The sequence below is a fragment of the Eutrema salsugineum genome, unplaced genomic scaffold (genome assembly GCF_000478725.1).
Source record: "Eutrema salsugineum unplaced genomic scaffold, Eutsalg1_0 scaffold_2, whole genome shotgun sequence".
NCBI lineage: Eukaryota > Viridiplantae > Streptophyta > Magnoliopsida > Brassicales > Brassicaceae > Eutrema > Eutrema salsugineum.
Genome location: NW_006256829.1, coordinates 4,915,889 through 4,940,076, shown reverse-complemented (window position 1 = coordinate 4,940,076; position 24,188 = coordinate 4,915,889). Strand labels below are relative to the sequence as shown.

Below are 24,188 nucleotides of genomic sequence, written 5' to 3'. Positions count from 1 at the left end.
TTTATTATTTATTATATTATTAAGTTCCATTAGAAGAAAAAAAGGCACACACAATTGTAGAGTGCCTTGCGTTAAAAGAGAACAATTCTCTGATCTAATAATTAATTAACATCAGCGGATTGACCTCTACAGTGGCGTTTAACGAAATACGCAGCAAAGGGTTTTTGTGGGAAAATAATTGGGAAACAATCTCCGGGGAGGCCATTGATTGCGTGACAACAATCCTTCCCCAAACCTTTGAAGTCTCCATACTTGACTCTTTCTAGGGCCTCAGGACAACCTTTAACGCTCTTTATCGGCGCAAAGCAAGCTTCGGGACTTGGCACTGGCGACTGAGCTTCGGATTGATGACGACAAGCCAAAGCCATGATCACAGATAAAATCAAGAACATCACTTTCACCTGTTTCGTTTCCATTTTTTCTTCTGGATTTTGTTTTCTTTAATTAGGTTTTCTTTTGAATCTTGTTGTGTGTCTGATGAGAAATGGAAAAAGGGTTCTTATAGAAAACAGTGTTTTGGAATATACATGAGAATTTTGGTAATTTCTTACTCGCTATGACCATGTAGAGATTGTATATAAGATTAGCTAAATATTTATTATGTTCAATACTACTTATTTTAGTTATATATATTCAAAGGCTCATTTTATAGAAATCGCATAATTAAAGTTTGACCTTCATAAATACATTGAAATATTTAATGGAAATGTACAAAAAGAAGTTAAATTTTTTTAAAATTTGGTGTAGTAGAATTGAATTTGATAAATTCTCTAAATACTTAACTGTTCCCAATTAGTATTTAAGGATTAATTCACGCAACCACTAAATAGGTTTGCCCTTTAATCCCCGGATGATAACTCTTTCTTGATCATCTTCGAGATATCTGATATCTGAAAACAACAAAACAAAAGACCCAAAGAAAATGCAGATTTTCTAGACAGAGAGATTACTTGTGAAACAATCAACTTTGAAACAAAAGAGAGGTTAACTTACATCTGAGTGATTGCTGAGAAGCAATGGATGTTGATGAAATGTCCAAAGTGTTTTCTGGAGAAGCTTCACAAGCGAATCTACTTGATCCCCAAGAAGATCAACCTGCCATTTTTTTTTTGTTTTTGGTTTCTTATGATCAAAGCCGAAACTGTTCATAAAGTTTCTCATAATTATGAAATCACAAACTGGTGTACCTCAGTTTCTGCCTTTCTGAGATTCTCAGACCTAAGAAGGAAAGCTTTTCTATAAACTGATTCTTTTCGTCTTAACTCCACAATGCAATCCATTATTGAGTGGATTTTTATCTCTAAATCTTGTAACCTCCAGAAATAAACAAAACAAAAAATCATCAAGATTCAATATACAGTATAAGGTTTGCTTTTTGTCTTTTTCTTTTAAAAAACCCTTTTTTATACTCACCTGGAAGTTACCATCTTAAACTTCTCTTGAATCTTGAAATCAAAATCATCTAAAACTAGAGAAGTTTGCAAGCAAGCTCTGTTTCCTTCTTCCTTAATCATCCTTTTATTGTTTGCTTCAATTCTTTCATGAGTCTCTATAGTCTCTGAAGCTTCTCTTAGCAGCTCTGTAACAATTATCCAATCCAGTTCTTGTCTGAATTCGTCATCTTCATGCAGAATCTCAGAATCGTTCTCCTTTTTCAAATTCTCTAAACAACTCATACATTTAAACCCGAATTCCATCTTTTCACCCTCGATTTCTTCTTCTTCTTCTTCTTCTTGTTCTTCTTTCTCTTCACTGTTTGTGATGTTATCTGCTAATAGACCTTTGAGAAGAGTCAAGTAAGTATCTTCCAAGATCATAAATCTCATCTCCGCATCTTCTTTCACTTTCTCCTCTATCACATTGTCTGAATACACCGATCTATTATTTTGCATTTTCATCCAAACATCATCCAAACTTTCATCCATGATCACCACTTCATGATCATAATTATCATCATCATCAAACACATGTTCGAATAGCTTAGTGTTAAGACTCATCAAGCTATCAAGACCTGTAAAGATATCATCAATACCTCGCTTCGAGCTAGAGATGTTGCTGCTCCTCTGTCGCTTAACAGACTCGATTTTGGGAGGAACAAGCTCTTCGCTTTTCCTCCTAATTATTGATTCATGGCTCTTAATCAACTTCGAAACAGGATAATTGCTTGAATCTTCTTCTTCTTTTTCATTTTCTTCTTCTTCTTTATCAACATCATCATGAGCAATGTCACAATCTAATGAAGATGATGATGTTGTTGCTGCTGTTGCTACACATGATCTAGGAGATGATCTGTGTACGATGATCTGATCAATCTGAGATTCTAAACACTCTACCTCCCTACGAATCGAACAAACCTGATCTTTAAAACCCGATTCATAATCTCTCACAACCATCATTACCCTCTTCTTCTTCTCCTCTAAACCATTCATGAAACCTTTTATCAGTAACGCCATTGAATCTCTCTCTATCGACCATCTCCAACTCTGCTCCATCGGACCCAATTCTGACAAGAAAATCGCGTGATGCATCTTGTTGAAAGCAAGATCCATTGTCCCTTTCAAAACATCAATATCAACCCCTGAAGGATCCTCTGTTCCCAGTTCATTATACTCTGTCTCAAGCTTTTGTCTGAGATTCATCACTTGTTGATCAACGGAGCTTTTCAGCTCTGAAAACTCATCTTCTTTGATAAACCCCCCAATCTTATCATGACTTCTATTCCTCTCAAGATCTTGCAAATGAACCAACTCTGTTTCTTTACTCTCCAACACGTTTCTCAGGCTCTCTTCGTTCTCAGACCTCTCTAACAACTCCCTGTCTTTCTCAAGTATCGCTAGCTCTGTCTCTAAGAGACGGTGGTGAAGCCTGTCTTTGATCTCTCTCAGATCGCGAACCACTTCCTCGTGGTTGCTCTCGAGTTTATCGGTCTCTTGTTTCACGAAACTTAGACAGCTCTCGAGCTGTAACACAGCGAGCTCGTAGAAAATGGATATGGCGTTGAGACGGAGGAGAAGACCGTGTTTGGTATTGATCTTTTCATGTGCTTTGTCCATTGCTTGTTGTACAAGTAACATTATCGTCGAATCCGCCATTGAAAACTTCACTTTACCTTCCACTTCCTTCATTATATCTTTCATTTTCTATTCAATGGCAATCCCAAAGATATTAATTAAACTCATAAAAATCTCATCTTTTCAGTTAACAATAATAACATCTCTTTCAGAATTTTGGGGGTTTTAGTTTTTGACCTATTCTTTCTCGAGGATCTTGAATACGAAATTCTTGGAGCTTTTTTTGTTGTGTTACTGATAGAAAATTTTGAAATTCGATTTAATCAAATTATATATGGAAAAGTAAAAGCCTTTGGACATTTTAGCCGGGGATTTCAGATCGTTTCTGAATCCAATCCAAAATATCACCGAAAACCAAATCGACGTCGCTCTCCGACTCACCAATCAGCTGGTGCCACATCCCTTGATAGATCTTAATCGTCTTGTCTCTGCTATTGCATCTCCGGTAAAGCTCCTCGACGGAGGAAGGATCGCAGACGACGTCATCTCCGCCGTGTACGATCATCAACGGAACCTCGACCTCTTCGAATCTGCTCTGAAGATCCTCGCAGACACGCACGAGCTCGTAAGCCGTGGCGGCGCGAGGTCTACCGACGGTTCTGTTAGGGTTAGAGAAGGCGAGCTTACGTTTCCACGGCTCTTTAAAAGAGACGCCGGCGATGGAGCCGCGAGTGGGAACGACGCGCCAGGTGGGGATGAGAGTGGCGGCTAGGGTTAAGAGGTGTTGTAACGGCCAAGGAGGTTTGAATTTGTGGCTGATGGAGCACATGGCACCGCTTAGGATGAGACCGTTCCAGTGAGATTTCTGGCGGAGGGTAATGTAGAGAGCTATTGCGCCGCCGAGAGATTCGGCGTAGAGGAAGGAAGGGAGGGAAGAGGAGGAAGAGTGACGGTTACGGAAGTCGTCGAAGAAGGAGATGCAGTCGTCGACGATGAGGTTGATGTTAGGGATGTGAGCGGTTAAGCCGTCGGAGAAGCCGTGGCCTTGGTGGTCGATGGCGCAGGTGAGGAATCCTGATTTGGCGAAGAGGACGGAGGTTAGTTGGAGGAACCAGCTGGATTCGCCGGTGAAGCCGTGGACGACGGCGATGAGGCCCAGTGGTGGTCGGTTGAGTGGGGTCCACCATTGGGTGAAGAGTTTGAGGCCGGTTGGGTTGGTGACGTAGGCGGAGGAGTGGGTGACGGAGTGGCGGGAGTAGAATTCGGCGGCGGAGAGAGAGCCGAATGGGCTCGAGGTGTTAGCCTCTGAGACTGGGTGGAGTCCCATACTGTATTTTTTTTTTATAAATTCGTATATTTGAAGTAACACATAAAACAGTGTTAAAAAGGACAATTCCAGAAATAAAAACAGAGGCCAATGCTTCTTGTGTGACAAACTAACTACTGCTGTTTTTTCGATTTCGTGTTCTTAATATTTTCTTCTTTTCTTTTTTGTCTTTTCTCAAGTTCTACCTATTTTCCCACACCTACTTTCTAAGTTCAGTCCAACCAGATGGAATTAAGAAACCAACCTCAAAACCGATAACATTTTGCTGAATGTCATAATCGGAGTTGACTCATACAAATTATACAAAAAGAATCAAGCTTTTTTTATACAGTTTTTGAAAATATTCTTTCTATACTCCAAATTTGAGCTTAAAAAGTAATAAACAGTTCCGTGTTAAATTAAATTTACTTTGATTAATTGTTGTTATTCTTCTGATCTCAAACCCGATTGATCATACTTGCCCTAGAATGAGATAGATATTCTAAAGGTGTAATTATCATTAAGGGGTTGGTGAAATGAGTACACGTGAGAGATTCGAATATGTAGTCTACACCTACTTGAAGAACAACAGTATAAACAGTCAATTAAATTATTAATTATAACAAATTAATGAATAAGGTTATAGCAATGATACACAAATAGCAATACGATCTATTTGAAGACGCTTATCTAGGTAGACGTCTCCTTACGCAGTATATAGCATAATGAAGATGCATATATAAGCACAAAATTTCGGATTAATATCCCAAAACTAATCCTGCTGGTTGAATAACCTTTAACAGATCTATATTCCCACTGAAAGCAAAAACTACTCTATAAACCACTTTTTCTACTCTAGTGATCCTTATTTCCTATGTTCGTAAACTTTGTTTTGTTTAGCTAACACTATCTGAACAATTAAACCTAATTTGAAGAACTCAAAGAGGTAGAAAATTGCAGGGGCATTGACTGATTACAACTTAACACTTAGATTAAAGAAATCAAAATGGGAGGGAAGAGGAGAAGAATATACATTGGTGATTTTTGTTTTGTCTCCTTTTCTGATTCTTTGATTTTACAGTAACCCAACAACACAGCTGAGATGTAATCTATTCTCCAAACCTCTTAAATGATGTCCCAATAGCATGCACCTGAAATGAAATAGACCATCGATAAGATTAACAACAAGCTCTGTTTTGATTTATGTATAAAAATCGGTAAGAGAAGTTAGAGTTACCAGAAAAGGAGCTTTGCAAGATAATCCCTGGAAGCGTCTACTTTTCTCCCAGTTCCATCACCACCTTCTGTAACCCTTATGACAGAGTCTTGCATGAACGCTGAAGTAGTCTGGTCTTCGAAGATCCTCTGTATAACGTTTTGGACAAGTTGGCTCACGATTTCTTCCACTTCTGGTGAAGATAGTTGAGATAACTCCGTCACCTGTCAGTATGATTGTAATCGTCAGACATATATCTTGGGACTGAGAATGAGAACAAAACAAACCTCAACGCTTAGTACCATTTCAGGATCTAGGGAACGCAAATACTCCAACAAATCGTTCTTGTTTCCTTTCTCACATTCTATCTGTAAAGCTTTCTTCTTTTGTGAATCTAGCTCCTGAAATATAGATTAGGAACCAAACAAGTATTAGAGCTTAAAAGTATCAAACCAATGATCAACCATCTTTCATGGAAACAGAATCAGACTTGACCAATGTACACAAGGATGGTTAGAGACAAAGAACTTCACAAGCCCTCAGTGCTATTTCGATTACGGACATTACTTCGACTAGAGCCAATATTCCACTAAATTTCTTAAAAACTATACTAATCACAGCTTTGATATTTCAGGAAACGAAAAGTGAGAAACATAAACACGACTTTGACATTACCTCTTTCATGCTAGATAACTCAGACTGCAAATGCTGAATATAACTCAACGCTTCCGGTGATAAGTCTCCGAACACCTGAGGACTCATACTCTCTAACTCCTCAACACAATTCCCTAAACCCTCACTCACTCCCTTCTCTGATCCAAATCTGACATTATCTTCCGAAGATTGATCCTCCTCCTTTCTAGGATCAATCGGTATATCGAAGTTCCTCGTCAGTGATACACGATACTCTGCATTCCACAACGTATACCTAAAACCACGACACGAAAAACACCAAACAGATGAAGCAAATCGCTAAATTCGCAGTACACGAACAGAGATCAACAAAATTCCCAGTGTTTCAGACGAGGATAGTGAGATAGAGAGATCAAAAATCAGGATGGTTTACCCGGTGATGATGGAAGAAATAAGGAGGCGATACAAAGGCTGCTCGGAGATGGTGACGGAGACGGAGAACTGATCTGAAGGAAGGAGTCCGAGCATAGACGATATCGTCTGCTTCATCGAATCCTTGGCCGAATCGGATAAGCTTTTGGAGATGACGGAGGTATCAAGAGGCTGGATCCGATTCACCAAATTCGCGATCACAGCGAAACCTCGGTCCAGCTTCGAGCGACGAGTAGATACGTATGAATCGTCGGAGGAAACTCCGCCTCCGCTGAGACAGCTAATTACAGCAGAAGACACCGCACGGTTCGGAGCTCGCGGTAACCGGCGAGGAGAAGACGGTGGCGGTTGGTGAAGGATTAGCTTCTTCCGTGACACGTCCGTTACACGAAAGAGCATGAAGGCTCGAGCTGATGTGGCCGCCATTAAATTAGCGTCTCGAGCTCTCCCCTCTCTTTTCTCTCTCCGCTGTGTGGCTGCGTGATATGCGTTGGCTATCGAAGAATCTTTTTGTTTTTAAATGTTTCCTTAATATTCATATAGAGATTTTTTTTTTAGATAATTACAATTTTTTTTAATTTTTTTGTTTTGTTTACATGAAAAAATATAAGAAAAATCTCCCTTCGTTCGTTTATAATGAGCCCACTAAACTAGATTTTGGTCTTTTGTCGTGTTTGGTCGACTAATGGAAAGTTGGAAACTCATCCTTTTTCGGGTTAATAATGAAATTGACACTTTACAGAAATTTTCTACTGCGAGTGTAGTAAATAAGTGATGTAAAAACTAAACCGATTTTGATTTCAGATTGTTTAAAGCAGAACAAACTGCATTAAAAAATCGAAACATGCCAAACTACAAAATAATTGATTAATGTTTTTGAGCTTTTTCAAAATTTCTTTCAACAGAGATAATTTTAATTCACGGTGGTTGCAAAACTGATATCGTTTCGAAAACTGGATTGGGCGCTTATGGTTTTGACTTGGAACAATGAGAAGCGCTAGAAAATTAATCGATTAGCTGCTTTAAGTTATTTTGATTTTCTTCTACAAAGATCACAACATAAAGCTCTGATCTGCGAGTAATGTTCTCTGTTGTACGAGTAATTCTGTAACTGAGCCGAAACAGCAGCAAAATTTGGCATCCATCAAATAGTTGTAGTAACGCCGCAAGAAAAATCTACCTGGTTAAGTCATTTCCGATCAAACTCTGCATGCCATGACCTCCATGTCTCTGTGTAGTGCCCAAGCAGACCAATTAACTCTGTTCATGAAAGATTTGACTTGTAATAAATCCCCACAGATGATAAGTGTAAAGAAAAAAAAAATATACGCTCAAACTCAAGAATCTCCCAGGTAGCAGAATTTTGACATATTATAAGTGGAGAAGAATGGTGTTTTCAGTTTATACCATGATTGCAATACTGTAGCTTGTGGGTAGAAGAAAGGGTCTCAAGATCTTCAAGTCTTTGGTTATGGTTGTTTTCTACATTGTTCTTCTTAGAAGCACCTCCGGTTCCGACCACAAAGCTCTTCTCTGCTGGTTTCGAATCACATTGTTCTTGCTTGATGACACTGCATGTGTTTTGATTTCCGTAATGCTTGGAGTCTTTAGAACAATCTGTTTTGTTTCTCTTTGCGTTAAAGTTTGTGATCTCGGTCCCGAATACCCGCTTTTTAGGCTCATTACGATCACATAGGGTTGCAGGGGCAGTAAGGAATCTGCTTTCGGATATGGCTTTGGCTCCCAACCACCTATACGCCGGTTTCCTAGTCTCTGGGATATGAGTCTGCAAGTATTGTATGAAAATGAAAACAAAAAAAAGAGATGATGAGAGATTGGAATATCCAAGATCGGACATATTGTATTGGCTTAGGAACAAACTCCTATAGTATTTGGTACCTTTTCTATTAAATTCATCGAGGAAAACACATTTGCAATGTCGTAAAGGCGTCTAACTTTAGCTGCAGCGAGTTTACAGAAATGGGGTTTAGTTATTGCTTCTGTATGTAACAATCCGAGATCAGAAAAAATTCAAGGAACGTATTAGGATTACTTCTCATATTCATGGGATCCTGAGATACATTCAACAATGCTTTTGTAGCGCCATCAAGTGTTATCAGATCATCCTAATGTGATGGAAGCAACAAGAGAGGTGTCAATTAATTGGAAAATTGTTAAAGTTGTTTAGAGAGATGTAATATCACTTATTCACTTACATCAGAGCATAGAAAAAGCTTCACAAAGTTCTGTGCAAGAACCCAGAGAGACTTCTCCTTCTTGCTGTCTGAAAACAAAAAGAGAAAAAAGCAAAGAAAGTTAGGCTAGTTAGCTTTCAGCTGTAATCACAAACACAAATCCTCCTGGAAAAATTTACGAAAGAGAGCATTCTTATGCAAAATCACTACCAAGGACTTGCTTTCATTCCTATCAGATTCTAGATTGAAAGTACGTCTAAGGTGGTTTCAGCTGGAGTAAATAGAAAAAATACATAGAGAAATAGTCAGTCCTTGACTAAACAATGATGTTCCGACATATGACATTACCAAGTTTTGGGGATGGCGAGTTTTCTTGATCATCAGGAGTTAACTTCAAAGGTTCTTCTCTAACTTGGTCATATAAGACCTATTCAACATTGAATTCAAGGACCACGATGAGCTTGAAATTCTAAGGACAAGTAGCCAAAAGAATCAACATTACAGAGAATAGGAATATGGACTTACCATCTCTGACTTGGTCACGCATGGAATGATGCCAAACTTCTCTCGCATTCCTTCATCCTGTGAACAAAAGAGTCAAAAACTCAAAAAACCCTTCTCAAGCACACAATCCTGATGCTAGAAGGGAAAGATAAAATTGCAAATTCGTTAAGTACTTTTAGTTCACTTAGAGCACGGGGAAGTTGTCCAAAGCCTTTCCACGAATACTGATTCTTCCCTCTTCTTGCTACAAGCTGCGTGAAAACGCAACACCACAATAACTAATCAGCTCAAATCTATCAAACAGGATAACATCAGCAACATTAAATCTTACCCCAATGCTCTCCAATATATTAACCACATCATATATACGCCGGCGTTCAACTCCTGCAATTCGAGATTTCAACAAAAATTAGGCGAATAAATTAGCATCAAGCATTATTGTAACTATTGAATTCGCATAGTATTTTTTTTTCCCTCGTCTTCCTATATTCCGGTTTCTGAAAAACCAATCGAGCTTTGAGAAGACAAAATCAGGGAGGGGGAAAGAATCACCTAATTTCCCGGCGGCATCGTCGAGCCCAATCAGATCAACGTCGTCTCGGTTATACAGTTTCAGGAAACTGGATTAAACAGAAACATAATTAGAGAAGAAGATAAATCCCACTAAAAACGTGAAATAGATTAAAGGAAATAAAATCTCGAGAATCGTAAATGCTTGAGAGAGAGATACAGTACTTACTTGGAGACTAAAACACCGAGAGATTTCTCCTTCCGGCTGTAAGACTGCCGACCGAGAGAATCCATTTCTTCTGTAAACAAGAAAAGATATTTCCCGAGCAAAAGTAAAATATCCGACGAGAGCGAGAGAGAAAGAGAGAGAAGAGGGAGAGAGAGGGGTGTGTTTGGATATGGGCTTTGTTGTGACCTCGGAAACCAAATTGTGTTAGGCGGGGGCTTTTCAAATTATACTATTGCCCGGTTATATGCCACTGTGTTTTGAAGGTTGAATTTTGCTTGTTTTTACTTTTTTACTTACGATGATTTCCCGCGATACATATATTTAGATAACTTTCAAGTTATTTTGTAAAGCCTGTGTTTGGGAAATCCTCACAGATCATTGGTTTCTATTGCTCGAGAGAAAAAAAAAACCTCCAAAAATTAAAGTGGCATGGTTTTTAATCAAGTACCTTTCTTAGATTTTGAAAACGAATTGTAATCTATGATATCTATCACCTTTCATGGTGAAACATCCTTCCTAAATCCTAATATGGTGAGATTAAATTGTTAAACTATGAACTAACGCATGCATAGTTATGAGATTAAACATCCTTCTTGATTAGTCAATTTATGGAATTCACAATTTTACTCACGCATGCATAGATATGAGAACCGCACACCGGCTGCTTTCCCGCCGTCTAAATGACACACCATTCAAGTCATTTATAAGTAAAAAAAAAATGTAGAGCTCATGCGTGAAAAGACAATAATACCACTGACGATTACTCAAAATTAAAGTAAAACCCAACACCAATCCAGAAGAAAAGTCCATCGAATCTGAAAAAGATCGTCCACTTGAAGAAGAAAAAAAATCAGAGCCGGAAGAATAAAAAAAAAAGTTCAGGCAAAAAACGACGTAGTTCAGTGTCTAGAGTAGGAAAAGACTTTGGAATTCCCGAGGAGGAGACAGAGACATGCCCTTCTCCTCCTACATCGGCAACACCCGCCGTGCTTCCGGCGGCGGCGGAGGTGGTTGGGGCCAATCGCTTCTCCCGACTGCCTTATCGAAGTCGAAATTAGCGATCAATCGGAAACCTCGAAAACGCACGCTTCTTATCAATTTCTTCTTTGCCAACTTCTTCGTCATCGCTCTCGTCATCTCGCTCCTCTTCTTCTTCCTTACGCTCTTCCACTTCGGCGTGCCAGGACCGATCTCCTCCCGGTTCCTTGGCTCCAGATCCAACCGGATCGTGAAGCCGCGAAAGAACATTAACCGGCGACCTGTGAACGATTCCGCATCCGGCGCCGTCGTGGATATCACTACTAAGGATCTGTACGATAGGATTGAGTTTCTGGATGTAGACGGTGGTCCGTGGAAGCAGGGTTGGCAAGTGACGTACAAAGGCGATGAGTGGGAGAAGGAGAAGCTGAAAATCATCGTAGTGCCTCACTCGCATAACGATCCTGGATGGAAGCTGACGGTGGAAGAGTACTACCAAAGGCAGTCGAGGCATATTCTCGACACGATCGTTGAGACTTTATCCAAGGTGACGAAATTCTTCGATGTTTGCTTTTGGGTTTGATTTCTCATCATGATTTCTCCGTGAACAATAATCTCAGTGCCCGAAATTTCTAGTGACGTCACTAGACTCTAAAGCGTGAATCGCATTGAAATTTTAACCAGCTGCTTTTCTGGGTTCCTTTTTTTTTTTTTTTTCTTTTTTGCGTTCGTGTTGAAACCGATTTCTTAACCTTGTTTTTTCTGCATATGCATTTTGTATCACATCTAGCTAGAATCTGATCTGTGTGGGGTTTGTTTTTTTTTGGCTTTTTAATCTGTGTAATAGGATTCTAGAAGAAAGTTTATATGGGAAGAGATGTCATATCTGGAGAGATGGTGGAGAGACGCTTCACCCAATAAACAAGAAGCTTTGAGTAACTTGATCAAGAATGGGCAGCTAGAAATCGTTGGAGGTGGCTGGGTTATGAATGATGAGGTATGTTTCTAACATGTTTGATTAAAAAAAAATGGGTTGTTTAGTCACATGCCATTCTTAGGCTGATAGCGAGTGTTCTGGTTGATATGAGCTAAGTTTCTTCTTTTATGTTCTGTGCAGGCTAATTCACATTACTTTGCTATTATTGAACAGGTATATCCTGCAACTCTCGACTTTGCAATCTATGCACTTAATTTCTCTACTTTGTTTTTAGAAATTTGACTTTGATTGAAACAAAGATGATGATTACTGTTTGTTTTAGAAATTTGACGATGACAATGATTACTGCGTTTACACTTAATGTTTCGGTTTCTGTGCTGGCCATTTTTTTTTTTTATTTCTTATGTCAGATTTGGTCAGTTATAGCTCAGCATTACCTAATACCTCCTTTGAGCTGAAACCCCTCTTTTTTAGTTGTGTAAATAAGAGCATATGGTGTTAGAATATCGATTCGCTAGAGAATCAAAAGCTAGGTAACTTGCCTCCTGTTGCATTGTGTTCCTATCATATGTTTTTTCCTTTTTGGGTAAACATTCTTGCAGGAGTTATTCCAGGCTTTTCTGAGTGTAAATCATTTTTTTTATATACTGGGGACCCTTGTATCTGATTTTGTACTTGATCATTTCTTCTGCAGATCGCAGAAGGTAATATGTGGCTGAATGACACAATTGGGGTTATTCCTAAGAATTCTTGGGCCATAGACCCATTTGGCTACTCATCAACCATGGCTTACCTCCTTCGTCGTATGGGTTTCGAAAACATGCTTATTCAGAGGACTCATTATGAGCTTAAGAAAGACCTTGCCCTGCATAAGAATCTGGAATATATTTGGCGTCAGAGTTGGGATGCTATGGAAACAACTGATATTTTTGTTCATATGATGCCTTTTTATTCATACGATATCCCACACACTTGTGGGCCAGAGCCTGCGATTTGCTGTCAGTTTGATTTTGCTCGGATGCGGGGATTTAAATATGAACTTTGTCCATGGGGAAAGCACCCAGTGGAGACCACACAAGAAAATGTACAGGAGAGGGCACTAAAGCTTCTGGATCAATACAGGAAAAAATCCACCCTTTATCGAACAAATACCCTTCTTATACCTCTGGGAGATGATTTTCGGTTCATCAGTATTGATGAAGCCGAGGCTCAGTTCCGTAACTACCAGCTTTTGTTTGATCACATCAACTCTAATCCTAGTCTAAATGCAGAGGCAAAGTTCGGTACTTTGGAGGATTATTTCAGAACACTCCGAGAAGAAGCGGACAGAGTAAATTACTCTCTTCCTGGTGAGGTTGGCTCTGGTCAGGTTGTTGGTTTCCCCTCTCTGTCAGGTGACTTCTTTACATATGCAGATCGACAACAGGACTATTGGAGTGGTTATTATGTTTCAAGGCCTTTCTTCAAAGCTGTTGATCGTGTGCTCGAGCATACCCTTCGTGGAGCTGAGATCATGATGTCATTTCTCCTAGGATATTGCCATAGAGTTCAGTGTGAGAAATTTCCGACAAGTTTTGCGTATAAGTTAACTGCTGCAAGAAGGAATCTAGCTCTTTTCCAGCACCATGATGGGGTAACTGGAACTGCCAAGGATCATGTGGTACAAGATTACGGCACCCGGATGCATACTTCATTGCAAGATCTTCAGATCTTTATGTCTAAAGCAATCGAAGCTCTTCTTAGAGTCCGCCACGAGAAAGAAAAATCTGATCAGTCCCCAGCGTTTTTCGAGGCAGAGCAAGTGAGATCCAAGTATGATGCTCGGCCGGTTCACAAACCAATTGCTGCGCGTGAAGGAAATTCGCACACAGTTATACTCTTCAACCCATCGGAACAGACGAGAGAGGAGGTAGTTACTGTCCTTGTTAACCGCGCTGAAATCTCGGTTCTAGACTCAAACTGGACTTGTGTCCCTAGCCAAATTTCTCCCGAAGTGCAGCATGACAAAACCAAACTATTCACCGGCAGACATCGCCTTTCCTGGAAAGCTTCCATTCCAGCTCTTGGTCTGACAACGTATTACATTGCAAACGGGAATGTCGAATGCGAGAAAGCTACACAGTCTAAACTCAAATACGCTTCTGAGTTCGACCCATTTCCTTGCCCCTCTCCATATTCCTGCTCAAAACTGGACAGCGACATGACTGAGATCCGAAATGAACATCAGACTCTCGTGTTTGATGTTAAGAAGGGATTACTCCAGAAGATAGCCCATAGAAACGGAACAGAGGCTGTCGTGAGAGAAGAGATTGGTATGTATTCTAGTCCAGATAGTGGAGCTTACCTGTTCAAACCAAAAGGTCAAGCGCAACCGATTGTTCAATCCGGTGGACATCTAGTCACCTCCGAGGGACTGCTGGTCCAAGAAGTCTTCTCGTACCCTAAAACCACATGGGAGAAATCGCCTATCTCGCACAGCACTCGAGTTTACACTGGAGGTAATACGCTTCAGGATCTAGTGGTTGAGATGGAATATCATGTTGAGCTTCTCGGTGAGGATTTTGATGACCAGGAATTAATTGTCCGATACAAGACTGATGTTGACAACAAGAAGGTCTTCTATTCAGATCTCAACGGTTTCCAAATGAGCAGGAGAGAAACTTATGATAAGATCCCTCTTCAAGGAAACTACTACCCGATGCCATCTCTTGCATTTATCCAAGGATCCAACGGTCAGAGATTCTCTGTGCACTCTCGCCAATCTCTCGGAGTTGCAAGCCTTAAAGATGGTTGGTTGGAGATTATGCTGGACAGACGGTTGGTCCGCGATGACGGACGTGGTCTTGGGCAAGGCGTGATGGATAACCGAGCAATGACCGTGGTTTTTCACCTTCTTGCGGAATCAAACATTTCTCAATCGGACTTTGTTTCCAACGCTAACCCGAGGAACCCATCGCTTCTCTCACACCTCGTAGGTGCGCACTTGAACTATCCGATAAACACATTCATCGCCAAGAAACCGCAAGACATATCCGTGCGTGTTCCGCAATACGGTTCCTTTGCTCCTTTAGCCAAACCGCTACCGTGTGACCTCCACATCGTGAATTTCAAGGTTCCGCGTCCATCAAAATACTCTCAGCAATTAGAAGAAGAGAATCCGAGGTTCGCTCTTATCCTCAACAGACGAGCTTGGGACTCAGCTTATTGCCATAAAGGAAGAAGAGCAAACTGCACGAGCGTGGCTAATGAACCAGTGAACTTTTCCGACATGTTCAAAGATCTTGCAGCCACAAAGGTAAAACCAACTTCATTGAATCTCTTGCAAGAAGACATGGAGATTCTCGGGTACGACGAACAAGAGCTGCCTCGAGATGGTTCAACGCCCCGGGAAGGACGTGTCTCGATCTCTCCCATGGAAATACGAGCTTATAAGCTTGAACTACGACCTCACAAGTGAAAACACGTCAAGACTGAGCGTTGACTATTGGCTGGTGCGGCCTCAGGAGGTCGTTGACTAAGAGGTTGGGCTCAGAATCGGCTTCTTGCTCAATAAGGCCGTGCGGGAAACGTTAACTGTAAGAAAAGAGAGTAGAAGCTGAAGCCTTTGTGTCCATGTAAAACTACTGTATGACCTCAGTTACATTCTTTCTTTTTTTGAAACAAGAGTGATTAACTAGTTTTACCATTTTGCCTGTGGTTAATATGTTGTTGTGTATATAACTATGTTATACACGTTTGATTGAATTGGGGTCTAAAAGACATGGTAAGTTAGGGACTAAGGAAACAAAAAAAATATTCGAACGATTTTTTTTTTTTTTTTTTTTTGCTATGAACGTTAATATATATTCGAACGAATTAAAGGAATATTGTTGACCCTATTATGAAAAATTGTAGAAAGAGTATTGTTCGTTCATGCAGAACGCTAAGTGCAAAAAGTTATGTACATGACAAGAGATGTCTAAGCCGGTTAAATCGATTCGCGTAGGAAAAATCGATCTAGAGAAAAATAAATTCAAACTGAACCGAAAAATAATCTAACAGATTTAACACATTCTTTATAAACTTTTCTATGAACTAATATACTTTTTCTAAATTAAAAAAAAAAAACAAATCAACACCGTATTAAACCGGAGTAAATAAAATTTAATTTTGTTGCTGCTTTGATGTTTCATTAAATAAACTAAAAACCAAACCGAAAACCAGAAGAGATTGATTGTTCGATCCCAGCCAAAGCAAGCCGGCTTGATTAATTCATTTTTGTTCTAAGAAGAAGATTAATTGATGTCTATATGACTATATGTAACATAAATTTTGAGGGGATTACGTCATTACATGTGATCTTATGTTTACATTAGGGCTACTATTTAATTGCGAAAACATACAAGTACGGATATCAACTCATTCGTATTAGTGTCGTCATGTCATTCGCTTGAAGTTAAATTAAACAAAGTGCACGAGTAAATTAACGAGGAACGGAAGCACATAGGTACAAAACATTCTATTGGCAAGGACCGCAAGGTTCTTTCACTTCCCTCGTATATCTCTAAAAACTATGTGTTTTTTATTCTTCTTGATTCTCTAGTTTTGTGATGTAATTGTTCCCCCATAATAATTTTTATCGATTACTTATCTAGATTCATCCATAAAAATTATTGATGAAATAAATTATATGCAAAATTAGGTTTGAGAGGTTCATTGCCACATATTGTTTTTAAAAGCAAAAGAAATAGCAAGAACAATGATGAATCAAATGCAACCGTTACAACGCTTATAAATGGACTAATTCCTAACCTTTTCTTGCGATAAGATAAATTATAATTTCATTACTTTAGCAGAAAAAACAGTTTTAGAATTAGAGTTGGAGTTAGAGTTTTCTTGAATGAAGATATCCATACATAGTTTTATAGATCGCGTTTAAACCAGACACAAACAGCATATATTCACCAACTTTTTGTTATTGTTGTGTTGAAAGATGAAATACTTAACATGAATACTTTTGTGAAATGGAAAGATGTCTATAATATAAATGAAGAATTGATTGTTGGCTTCCCAAGACCACGAAATGGTTTTATTATAGATAGTTTTTTGTGAGAAAAAGAAGATTAATTCGTAACCACAAACCCATGCATGGTCTAGAACTTGATCTAACTTTTGTTTGGTTTTAAACCCTCTATGACTTTGATGCTCTAGAATTGAATATTATCATCAAAGTAACCTAGACACAAAACACACTCACTCGTCTCTCCCATGGCCTCTAGGACAAGGAGTCAAGGAGTCACCAAATTTCCCTGTCCGAAGTTTTGCAAGAAAATAAATCAAATTTATTCATAATTATCATGAAATCATCGATATATATGATGCTTCAAATCAAAGAACATATTCTACAGTGACAATTCTTCTAACTATTAATGTCACGATTTTTCTTCGAAATAATTTTTTTTTATGAAAACCAATACATTTATCGCCTTTTATATAAATACTTTTCAAATTCACCCTTTTATTATAGTTTTATTTTTATTACCAAAAATAACTGTTAAACAAAATAGCCAGAATAATTTTAAAAAAAAAAGTAATTACGTTAGTTGCAATATTTCTTCTCTACAAATGTATACATTTTTGGTTTGGTCCCAAATCAATGGTAACTCGATCGTAAGATTGTTTGATTCTGGGTCTGAGTAGACAATAATACGGACGGAGAGATGATTTACAGTATTTATCATTACATCACCAAAAATTGCCCCCCCCCCAAAAAAGTATGAACCTTATTTATTCCATACTAAAATGTTTTTAGAAAATCCGTAAACACTATTTCACCTTATTTTGAAAATGGTAATAAAACACATTCAGAAAAGAAGGGAAAAAAATCATCAAAGAGCCACACATCAACATTACGTACAGAATACACATCGACAGTTTAATTTATAATATTTCACTTCATGATGCGTAGTACTGATACCGATTGTCCGGTGATATAACAAAAAGGAGAGGAAGTGTTACGCACGTAAGCTAATCAATTTTACATTGGTGCAAGTCGACATATTGCCACTCACTATACCTTTCTCCAAAGCCAAAACCTAAAGTGGGCTTCAATTTATCTTCCTTTTTGTTTTTGTTTTAGTTTTTTTTTTTTCTTTCTTACTTGTATAAAATAAAAAGATGTATAACTTTTTACTTTAGTTGTCCAAAATAAAAATATAACTCTTTACGTTTTAGTCTCCCCATACATGGATAATGGATTCTTGTCGTAACAGATATTAATAAATTATTCATTTTATTATCCATTGTTTATAGTAAGCAATTCGAAATAAATATATACATAGGGGGAAAAGCAAAATGTGATATATAGGCCAAAATTAGTTATTGCCAATTAATATGTTCTATTATTTTTCACGTATGTATACAGACTCCTTTTTTGCAATGCTTGTCCCAATCTCTTTTCACGTAAAGGAGTAAGAGACAAATTCCTAAAAAGAGAGAAAAATAAAGATCTGTTATTAGTTTCCACATGCAGGGTATTTTTAGAATGTCAATTTTCATAATGTTCAATATATCTCGTAAAGAAATAAAGTGTTAAGAAAAAAAGTAGTTGAGTAATTAATAGATATTTTACAAACATGATTTATACAGAAGAAACGTATATAGAATGAATTCTGTGAAATTATATTGGAAAGGTAGTTTGTTTTCTAGGAACTTAATGTTCAAAAGAAAAAAAGCTTAATAAATTAGTTTTCTGACGTTCGAGAAAATATCAAACTTCTGGTGGAGTTCCAAACAAAATAGCAGGGGTTTACATTGGATTGTATGGGATAAAATTTGTACTCCCCAAGATAGAGGCGGGTTGGGATTCAGAGACCTCCACGATTTTAATATCGCCTTGCTTGCAAAACAATTGTGGAGGCTTATTCAGTTCCCCTCGTCCTTACTTGCGAGAGTCCTTCGAGGAAGATATTATAATAGATCATGCCCACTAGAAGACAGGAGAGTTTACTCACCGTCATTTGGTTGGCGTAGTATTCTTGCCACAAAAACCTTTTTAAAGCTTGGTTTGAGGAAGACTATTGGTTCGGGCCTTAATACTAGAGTCTGGAGTGAACCGTGGATCCCGGATATGCCAGCCAGACCCGCAAGAGCTTCAGTCGGGATAGGCTATCGCCACCCTCAACTCATGGTTCATACATTTATTAGACGAGATACTAAAGAGTGGAATGTTCCCCTCCTTCATGAATACTTCCAACCTGAGGATATCCCTCTTATCCTTGGGTTGAGACCTAGTCGTAATTTTTCCCTTGATGGGTATGCATGGAATCACATAAAATCAGGAACTTATACGGTGAAATCCGAATATGATTTAATCCGAGAGTTTAACTTACGTGGGAACCCGGAGGAGGCGATAGAACCAAGTATCACTTGCCTCCAAAGTCACATTTGGAAAGTCCGCACAGCGAGGAAACTAAAACATTTCATGTGGCAAGCGCTCTCAGGATGTGTGGCAACTTGTGAAAAATTAACTTATAGACACCTTGGCAATGATAGGAGCTGCCCTAGATGTGGGGGCTCTGAGGAATCTATCAACCATCTTCTTTTTGAATGTCCCCCGGCTTTACAAGTTTGGGCTTTATCGGACTTCCCGTCCCTTCCGGGCTTTTTCCCGTGTAGTTCTATTTACCGAAATATGGACTTCCTATTTTGGAGAACAAAAGAAGTGGGTCTAGTTGAACCACATAAAGACATCTATCCTTGGATCATATGGTTCATATGGAAAGCAAGAAACGATAAACTATTTAACGGAAAAGATACTCCAGCGGTGAAAACACTCCAGTTAGCTTCACTCGAAGCAGAAAGCTGGAGGATAGCGAACCAAAGAGAATGTGAGGAAGAGACTGAGGTCCCACAGGCTCACGACAACTCTTATACCCCGCCTTTAATACCCCGAATCCCAAACTGCCAAATCGATGCTTCTTGGATCGACCATGGTTTAGTTAGTGGACTAGGGTGGAGCTATAAGGACATTATGGGACAATAGGTTTTTGGACTTCAAGGATGCCGCAAAAGTATCTCATCATTACATGCGGAGATGGATGCTCTTCTTTGGGCTATGCTATGCCTAAAAGATAAACACATTTTAACGATACAAATTGAGACAGATTGCTTGAATTTAATTGAAATGATTGAGAATCCGATCGATTGGCCGGCTTTCACTTCAGAATTAAACGCTTTCCAACATCTTCGAGAGACATTTTCTGCTTTTAACATCACTCATATACCTCGAGCTTTAAACGTCCGAGCTGATTCTCTCGCTAAAGAAGCTCGAGTACGTGGTATCATATTCTCCCATATAAGTCAGACAGAATCGGTGGAGGTGACTTTCCGGAATCATCATCCTACCGATCAAGACGTGACTTAATAGATGGGTAGTCGACAAAAAAAAAAAAAAAAAAAAAAAGAGTAAATATGATGCCTTTTTTAGATCAAACTTATGTGTATATAAATAAACGCGTGTGCACCCTCCCAAACATTAAGTACATTAATATCATCATAGAATTCTATAGCTTTATAAATATAGATCCACACACAAAGCATACCCTTACTTCCTCTTCTCTCTCTGACACACACAAAACATAACCTTACTTCTTCTTCTTCTTCTTCTTCTCCCTCTCTCTCTCTCTAGATCTATCTCGCTCTAGATTAATTAACACACACGCACAAAAGCACAAGCTTAAAGATTCTCGCTCTGATGGCTGGAGGAGAGAAAAGAAGAGGACTTAGCAAATCGTGTGCCCTTCTCATAGTGATTGCTGGGATAGAGAGATATGCATTCAAAGGAGTTGCATCAAACTTGGTGACATATCTAACTGATGTGGTAAAGATGAGCAATTCAAGAGCAGCCACGACTGTTAATACTTGGAGTGGCTTCACTTTCATGTTGCCTCTCTTCTCTGCTCCTTTCGCCGATTCTTATTGGGACAGATTCTTCACCATCCTCGCTTCTTCTTCTCTCTACTTTGTGGTAAGAATCACTATTCTACCGTTTTTTAGAATTAGTACAGTCAGAATCACGGTTCAATTCACGAAGTGTTTGCTTAATATATAAATAGGTTCGAATTTGTTCATATGACTTTTTTTTGTCGGCATTCAGATGACTTAATCAAGTGTTCCCTTTCCTTGTTTGTAATTATCTCTGGAAAAAAATATAATAGCATTATAAAAAAAATTATTTGTATTATACTTATAAATTATAGGGACCAATTGAAGTCCAATAAGCGAAGTTTTTCACTGAGACTTTCCGACTCAGATCCTAGAGTTAGAGCTGAAAGTTATTTCTTCATTGTTTGTTTATGATGTGTTATTGATCATGTGACCCTCTTCTTTGCGCACTTTTTGATGTCTATTGCTTGAAATTAAAACTGGAAACTTTAAGAGTTACTACAAAACGTTTTTCTTGAGACTTTTATTTGTCTTTTCTTTATGTGGTTTAATTTGGTACTACGCATGTGAACATTTCAATGTGTTTTCCTGCTAATTTCTTGTTCTCACCGACTATACGTTTTCTAATGTCCCTTTTTAGAGTATGAGACGTTAATGGAATTGAGCACATATTGGTAAAGTTTGGTTCCATAATGCCACTTTCGGGATCTTATCAGAAATAGTTAAGTCTAGTGTATAATCAACTATGATAATGGAACTCGAATCATTTATCACTAATCCTTATATATATTCCATTGCTAGATCTTACACTACTGAATATTAGGAAAATTTTGTTAATTTTTCTTCAGAAAAAAGGTATTTAAAAGTTTGTTTTTTTGTTATAAAGTAAAGAAAAAAGAAGTATTATAATGTTATTTCAAAAAGTAGTTAAAAGGGGAACTTAAATTTCGGAATTTGTACAGCATTTTAATTAATCATAGTTTATTTGAGTATTTAGATTTAATGAATATATCTTAATTCATATAGAAATAAATATTTGTGAAAATTATTTTAAAATTCATGTTTGTAAAGATTTTTTTCTTTTTGCTAATCATGTAAGTTGCTAATGTTTGGCATTTTGTTGGGTATTTGGAAAAGGGACTAGTGGGATTGACATATACGGCATTTGCTGGGTCACGTTCCACTACTAAAACCATCTCTCTTTACTTCCTCTACACTTCACTTTGCCTCGTCGCTCTCGGCTTAGGCGTCTTGAACCCATCTCTACAAGCCTTTGGTGCTGACCAGCTCGACCACGACCTTGACCAAGACCACGACCACGAGCCATCCTCAGAGAACAAAGAAGTCCAGTCGAACCACAAGTCTCAGTTTTTCCAATGGTGGTACTTTGGTGTCTGCGCTGGTAGCCTTCTAGGAGTCACCGTCATGTCTTATATCCAAGACACATATGGTTGGGTTCTCGGTTTTGCGATCCCAACCGGTTCGATGTTGTTGTTGATCCTCTTGTTCCTATGTGGCTGTGGGGTTTATGTCTATGGTGGTCCGGGTCAAGACCTCAAAGCTAAACCATTTCAAAGGATTTTAGAGCTAATCAAAGAAAGAGTATGTAGAAGAAGTAAGATCACTCTTGTGAATGACCACGATTTAAATGCCATGGAACTAGAGTAAGTCATCATCATTTTCTTTTTGACATTTAATTCACACTGAACCGCCATTTTGGTACAAAATACGGTTCTGTTATTGTTTCGGTTTACTTCTTTTTTTTGTTCGGTTTATGAAACTTAGGAACTGAATGAAAACCAAAAACCTTTCGGTTTAGTTTTGGTTTCAGTTTGGATCCGGTTTTCTGGCAACTATAATTGAGTCTAGAGGATAGGGTCCAAGGAAATAATCTGGTTGAATTTATTTTTCCGGTACGATTGGATTTTGGTTATGGTTTTGTTCAAATCCATATCTTGTTCGGTTTATTTCCTTTTCGGCGTGGTTAAACCGCATCAAACACCTCTAATTCTTGTTCTTGTATAATACGTATAGGTTGCAAGAGAAGCCCCTATGTAACTGTAGCAACACTGAAGCCACTACAAATACTACTAGCAAGAAGAGCTTAGCAGATGAAAAAAGCTGCAAAAGCGGTTTCTCAGGCCTCGAAACCGTCAAGCTATTGCTTCGTCTTTTGCCGATATGGATGATGCTTCTAATGTTTGCAGTCATATTCCAGCAACCCGCGACCTTTTTCACAAAGCAAGGTATGACCATGAAGAGAAACATCGGACCAAACTTCAAAATCCCACCCGCAACGCTACAAAGCACAATCACTCTATCCATAATCCTCCTCATGCCGTTATACGACAAAGTCTTGATCCCAATCGCCAAGAAAATCTTGAAAAACGAAAAGGGTATTTCCGTCATGGAAAGAATGGGAATAGGGATGTTCCTATCCATCATTGCCATTGTTATCGCCGCGTTGGTCGAAAGAAAAAGACTAAAGATAAGCAAGAAGATGAAGATTTCACCGAATTTGGACCCTTTGAGCATATTTTGGCTCCTGCCTCAATACATTCTATTGGGAATCTCGGACATTTTCACGGTTGTTGGAATGCAAGAGTTCTTCTACAGTGAGGTTCCGGTTAGAATGAGAACAATGGGGTTTGCTTTGTACACGAGCGTTTTCGGTGTGGGGAGTTTTGTGAGCGCTGCGTTGATTTCGATCATCGAGAGTTACACGAGGTCCAGAGGTGGGAAACATAACTGGTTTGCAGATGATATGTCGGAAGCTCGACTTGATAACTATTATTGGCTTTTGGCTCTCACTAGTGCTATTAGCTTTCTGATGTATTTTGTTATTTGCAAGAATTTCAAGAGTAGTAGTGATGATGCCCAATGTGATGAAAATTGTTAATACATTAAAAACAGCTCTTGTTCACAGTTAGTTCTCGATCAAACCCGATCTAAAACCTTTAACATTTTTGTTTAAGTGCGTAACATTATATATAATACAGTATGTGCAACATTGGATTTGCTCTGTTTCAACACTCTGTTACACATTTCAAAAGACGAATTGTTTTCTTCTACTACTAAACCGAAACGCATATCTCGGGTCAACAAGTAAAGCCCATTATTATCACTTATGGGCCTGGTCTATTATGATCTCGGGTCGACAAGAAAACTCAATGCTCTGTATAAAAAAGTATAGAAAATAATTAAAAATTTAGTTAGAAGGAGAAAATAATGTTAAATTTGCCCCATGTATTCATTTTTTTTTTTTAAGTTTTCCCAATTTTACTTTTCTTTGTCCTTTGTCTTTTCCTTTTT

The 24,188-nt window shown here is 38.5% G+C and overlaps 7 protein-coding genes across 7 annotated transcripts; 2 read left to right on the top strand and 5 right to left on the bottom strand.

Moving 5' to 3' along the window:
- Window positions 1-2: 2 nt before the first annotated feature.
- LOC18018241 lies at window positions 3-449 on the bottom strand. The gene has a single exon (XM_024156807.1). The coding sequence runs from the start codon at window positions 414-416 to the stop codon at window positions 102-104; it is 315 nt and encodes a 104-aa protein (XP_024012575.1). The 5' UTR covers window positions 417-449; the 3' UTR covers window positions 3-101.
- A 960-nt stretch (window positions 450-1,409) lies between these two features.
- Window positions 1,410-3,137, bottom strand: LOC18018240 (FK506-binding protein 5). The gene has a single exon (XM_024156866.1). It carries the CDS (start codon window positions 3,135-3,137, stop codon window positions 1,410-1,412), a length of 1,728 nt encoding a protein of 575 aa, XP_024012634.1.
- Window positions 3,138-3,306: 169 nt separating this feature from the next.
- Window positions 3,307-4,338, bottom strand: LOC18018239 (caffeoylshikimate esterase). Its single transcript, XM_006399956.2, has one exon. The coding sequence runs from the start codon at window positions 4,336-4,338 to the stop codon at window positions 3,373-3,375; it is 966 nt and encodes a 321-aa protein (XP_006400019.1). The 3' UTR covers window positions 3,307-3,372.
- Window positions 4,339-5,282: 944 nt separating this feature from the next.
- Window positions 5,283-7,094, bottom strand: LOC18018238. The gene is made up of 5 exons (XM_006399955.2): window positions 6,600-7,094; window positions 6,209-6,461; window positions 5,836-5,934; window positions 5,555-5,757; window positions 5,283-5,468 (listed from the first exon to the last, which is right to left on the bottom strand). The coding sequence occupies exons 1-5, from the start codon at window positions 7,022-7,024 to the stop codon at window positions 5,393-5,395; spliced, it is 1,056 nt and encodes a 351-aa protein (XP_006400018.1). The 5' UTR covers window positions 7,025-7,094; the 3' UTR covers window positions 5,283-5,392.
- Window positions 7,095-7,478: 384 nt separating this feature from the next.
- LOC18018237 (E2F transcription factor-like E2FD) lies at window positions 7,479-10,188 on the bottom strand. Its single transcript, XM_006399954.2, has 11 exons — window positions 10,037-10,188; window positions 9,850-9,917; window positions 9,629-9,681; window positions 9,471-9,548; window positions 9,319-9,375; window positions 9,142-9,220; window positions 8,815-8,882; window positions 8,652-8,724; window positions 8,498-8,559; window positions 8,006-8,384; window positions 7,479-7,858 (listed from the first exon to the last, which is right to left on the bottom strand). The coding sequence occupies exons 1-11, from the start codon at window positions 10,099-10,101 to the stop codon at window positions 7,788-7,790; spliced, it is 1,053 nt and encodes a 350-aa protein (XP_006400017.1). The 5' UTR covers window positions 10,102-10,188; the 3' UTR covers window positions 7,479-7,787.
- Window positions 10,189-10,876: 688 nt separating this feature from the next.
- On the top strand, window positions 10,877-15,718 carry LOC18018236 (alpha-mannosidase 2). The gene is made up of 4 exons (XM_006399953.2): window positions 10,877-11,561; window positions 11,862-12,011; window positions 12,132-12,164; window positions 12,646-15,718. Exons 1-4 carry the CDS (start codon window positions 10,989-10,991, stop codon window positions 15,406-15,408), a joined length of 3,519 nt encoding a protein of 1,172 aa, XP_006400016.1. The 5' UTR covers window positions 10,877-10,988; the 3' UTR covers window positions 15,409-15,718.
- Window positions 15,719-20,546: 4,828 nt separating this feature from the next.
- Window positions 20,547-23,807, top strand: LOC18018235 (protein NRT1/ PTR FAMILY 5.8). The gene is made up of 3 exons (XM_006399952.2): window positions 20,547-20,958; window positions 22,014-22,540; window positions 22,911-23,807. Exons 1-3 carry the CDS (start codon window positions 20,686-20,688, stop codon window positions 23,773-23,775), a joined length of 1,665 nt encoding a protein of 554 aa, XP_006400015.1. The 5' UTR covers window positions 20,547-20,685; the 3' UTR covers window positions 23,776-23,807.
- Window positions 23,808-24,188: the final 381 nt, after the last annotated feature.

Excerpts from the sequence above, each read along its gene's own strand:
- LOC18018241 (XM_024156807.1), bottom strand. The coding sequence starts at position 416 with ATGGAAACGAAACAGGTGAAAGTGATGTTCTTGATTTTATCTGTGATC.
- LOC18018240 (XM_024156866.1), bottom strand. The coding sequence starts at position 3,137 with ATGAAAGATATAATGAAGGAAGTGGAAGGTAAAGTGAAGTTTTCAATG.
- LOC18018239 (XM_006399956.2), bottom strand. The coding sequence starts at position 4,338 with ATGGGACTCCACCCAGTCTCAGAGGCTAACACCTCGAGCCCATTCGGC.
- LOC18018238 (XM_006399955.2), bottom strand. The coding sequence starts at position 7,024 with ATGGCGGCCACATCAGCTCGAGCCTTCATGCTCTTTCGTGTAACGGAC. Across the intron at positions 5,758-5,835 it reads GTTCCCTAGATCCTGAAATG|GTGACGGAGTTATCTCAACT; the intron begins GTACTAAGCGTT and ends TCATACTGACAG. Across the intron at positions 5,469-5,554 it reads CTTGCAAAGCTCCTTTTCTG|GTGCATGCTATTGGGACATC; the intron begins GTAACTCTAACT and ends ATTTCATTTCAG.
- LOC18018237 (XM_006399954.2), bottom strand. The coding sequence starts at position 10,101 with ATGGATTCTCTCGGTCGGCAGTCTTACAGCCGGAAGGAGAAATCTCTC. Across the intron at positions 9,682-9,849 it reads CGATGCCGCCGGGAAATTAG|GAGTTGAACGCCGGCGTATA; the intron begins GTGATTCTTTCC and ends CTCGAATTGCAG. Across the intron at positions 8,560-8,651 it reads GGATCCCATGAATATGAGAA|CTAAAGTTAGACGCCTTTAC; the intron begins GTAATCCTAATA and ends AACTCGCTGCAG.
- LOC18018236 (XM_006399953.2), top strand. The coding sequence starts at position 10,989 with ATGCCCTTCTCCTCCTACATCGGCAACACCCGCCGTGCTTCCGGCGGC. Across the intron at positions 11,562-11,861 it reads TCGTTGAGACTTTATCCAAG|GATTCTAGAAGAAAGTTTAT; the intron begins GTGACGAAATTC and ends TCTGTGTAATAG. Across the intron at positions 12,165-12,645 it reads ACTTTGCTATTATTGAACAG|ATCGCAGAAGGTAATATGTG; the intron begins GTATATCCTGCA and ends TTTCTTCTGCAG.
- LOC18018235 (XM_006399952.2), top strand. The coding sequence starts at position 20,686 with ATGGCTGGAGGAGAGAAAAGAAGAGGACTTAGCAAATCGTGTGCCCTT. Across the intron at positions 20,959-22,013 it reads CTTCTTCTCTCTACTTTGTG|GGACTAGTGGGATTGACATA; the intron begins GTAAGAATCACT and ends TATTTGGAAAAG. Across the intron at positions 22,541-22,910 it reads TTAAATGCCATGGAACTAGA|GTTGCAAGAGAAGCCCCTAT; the intron begins GTAAGTCATCAT and ends TAATACGTATAG.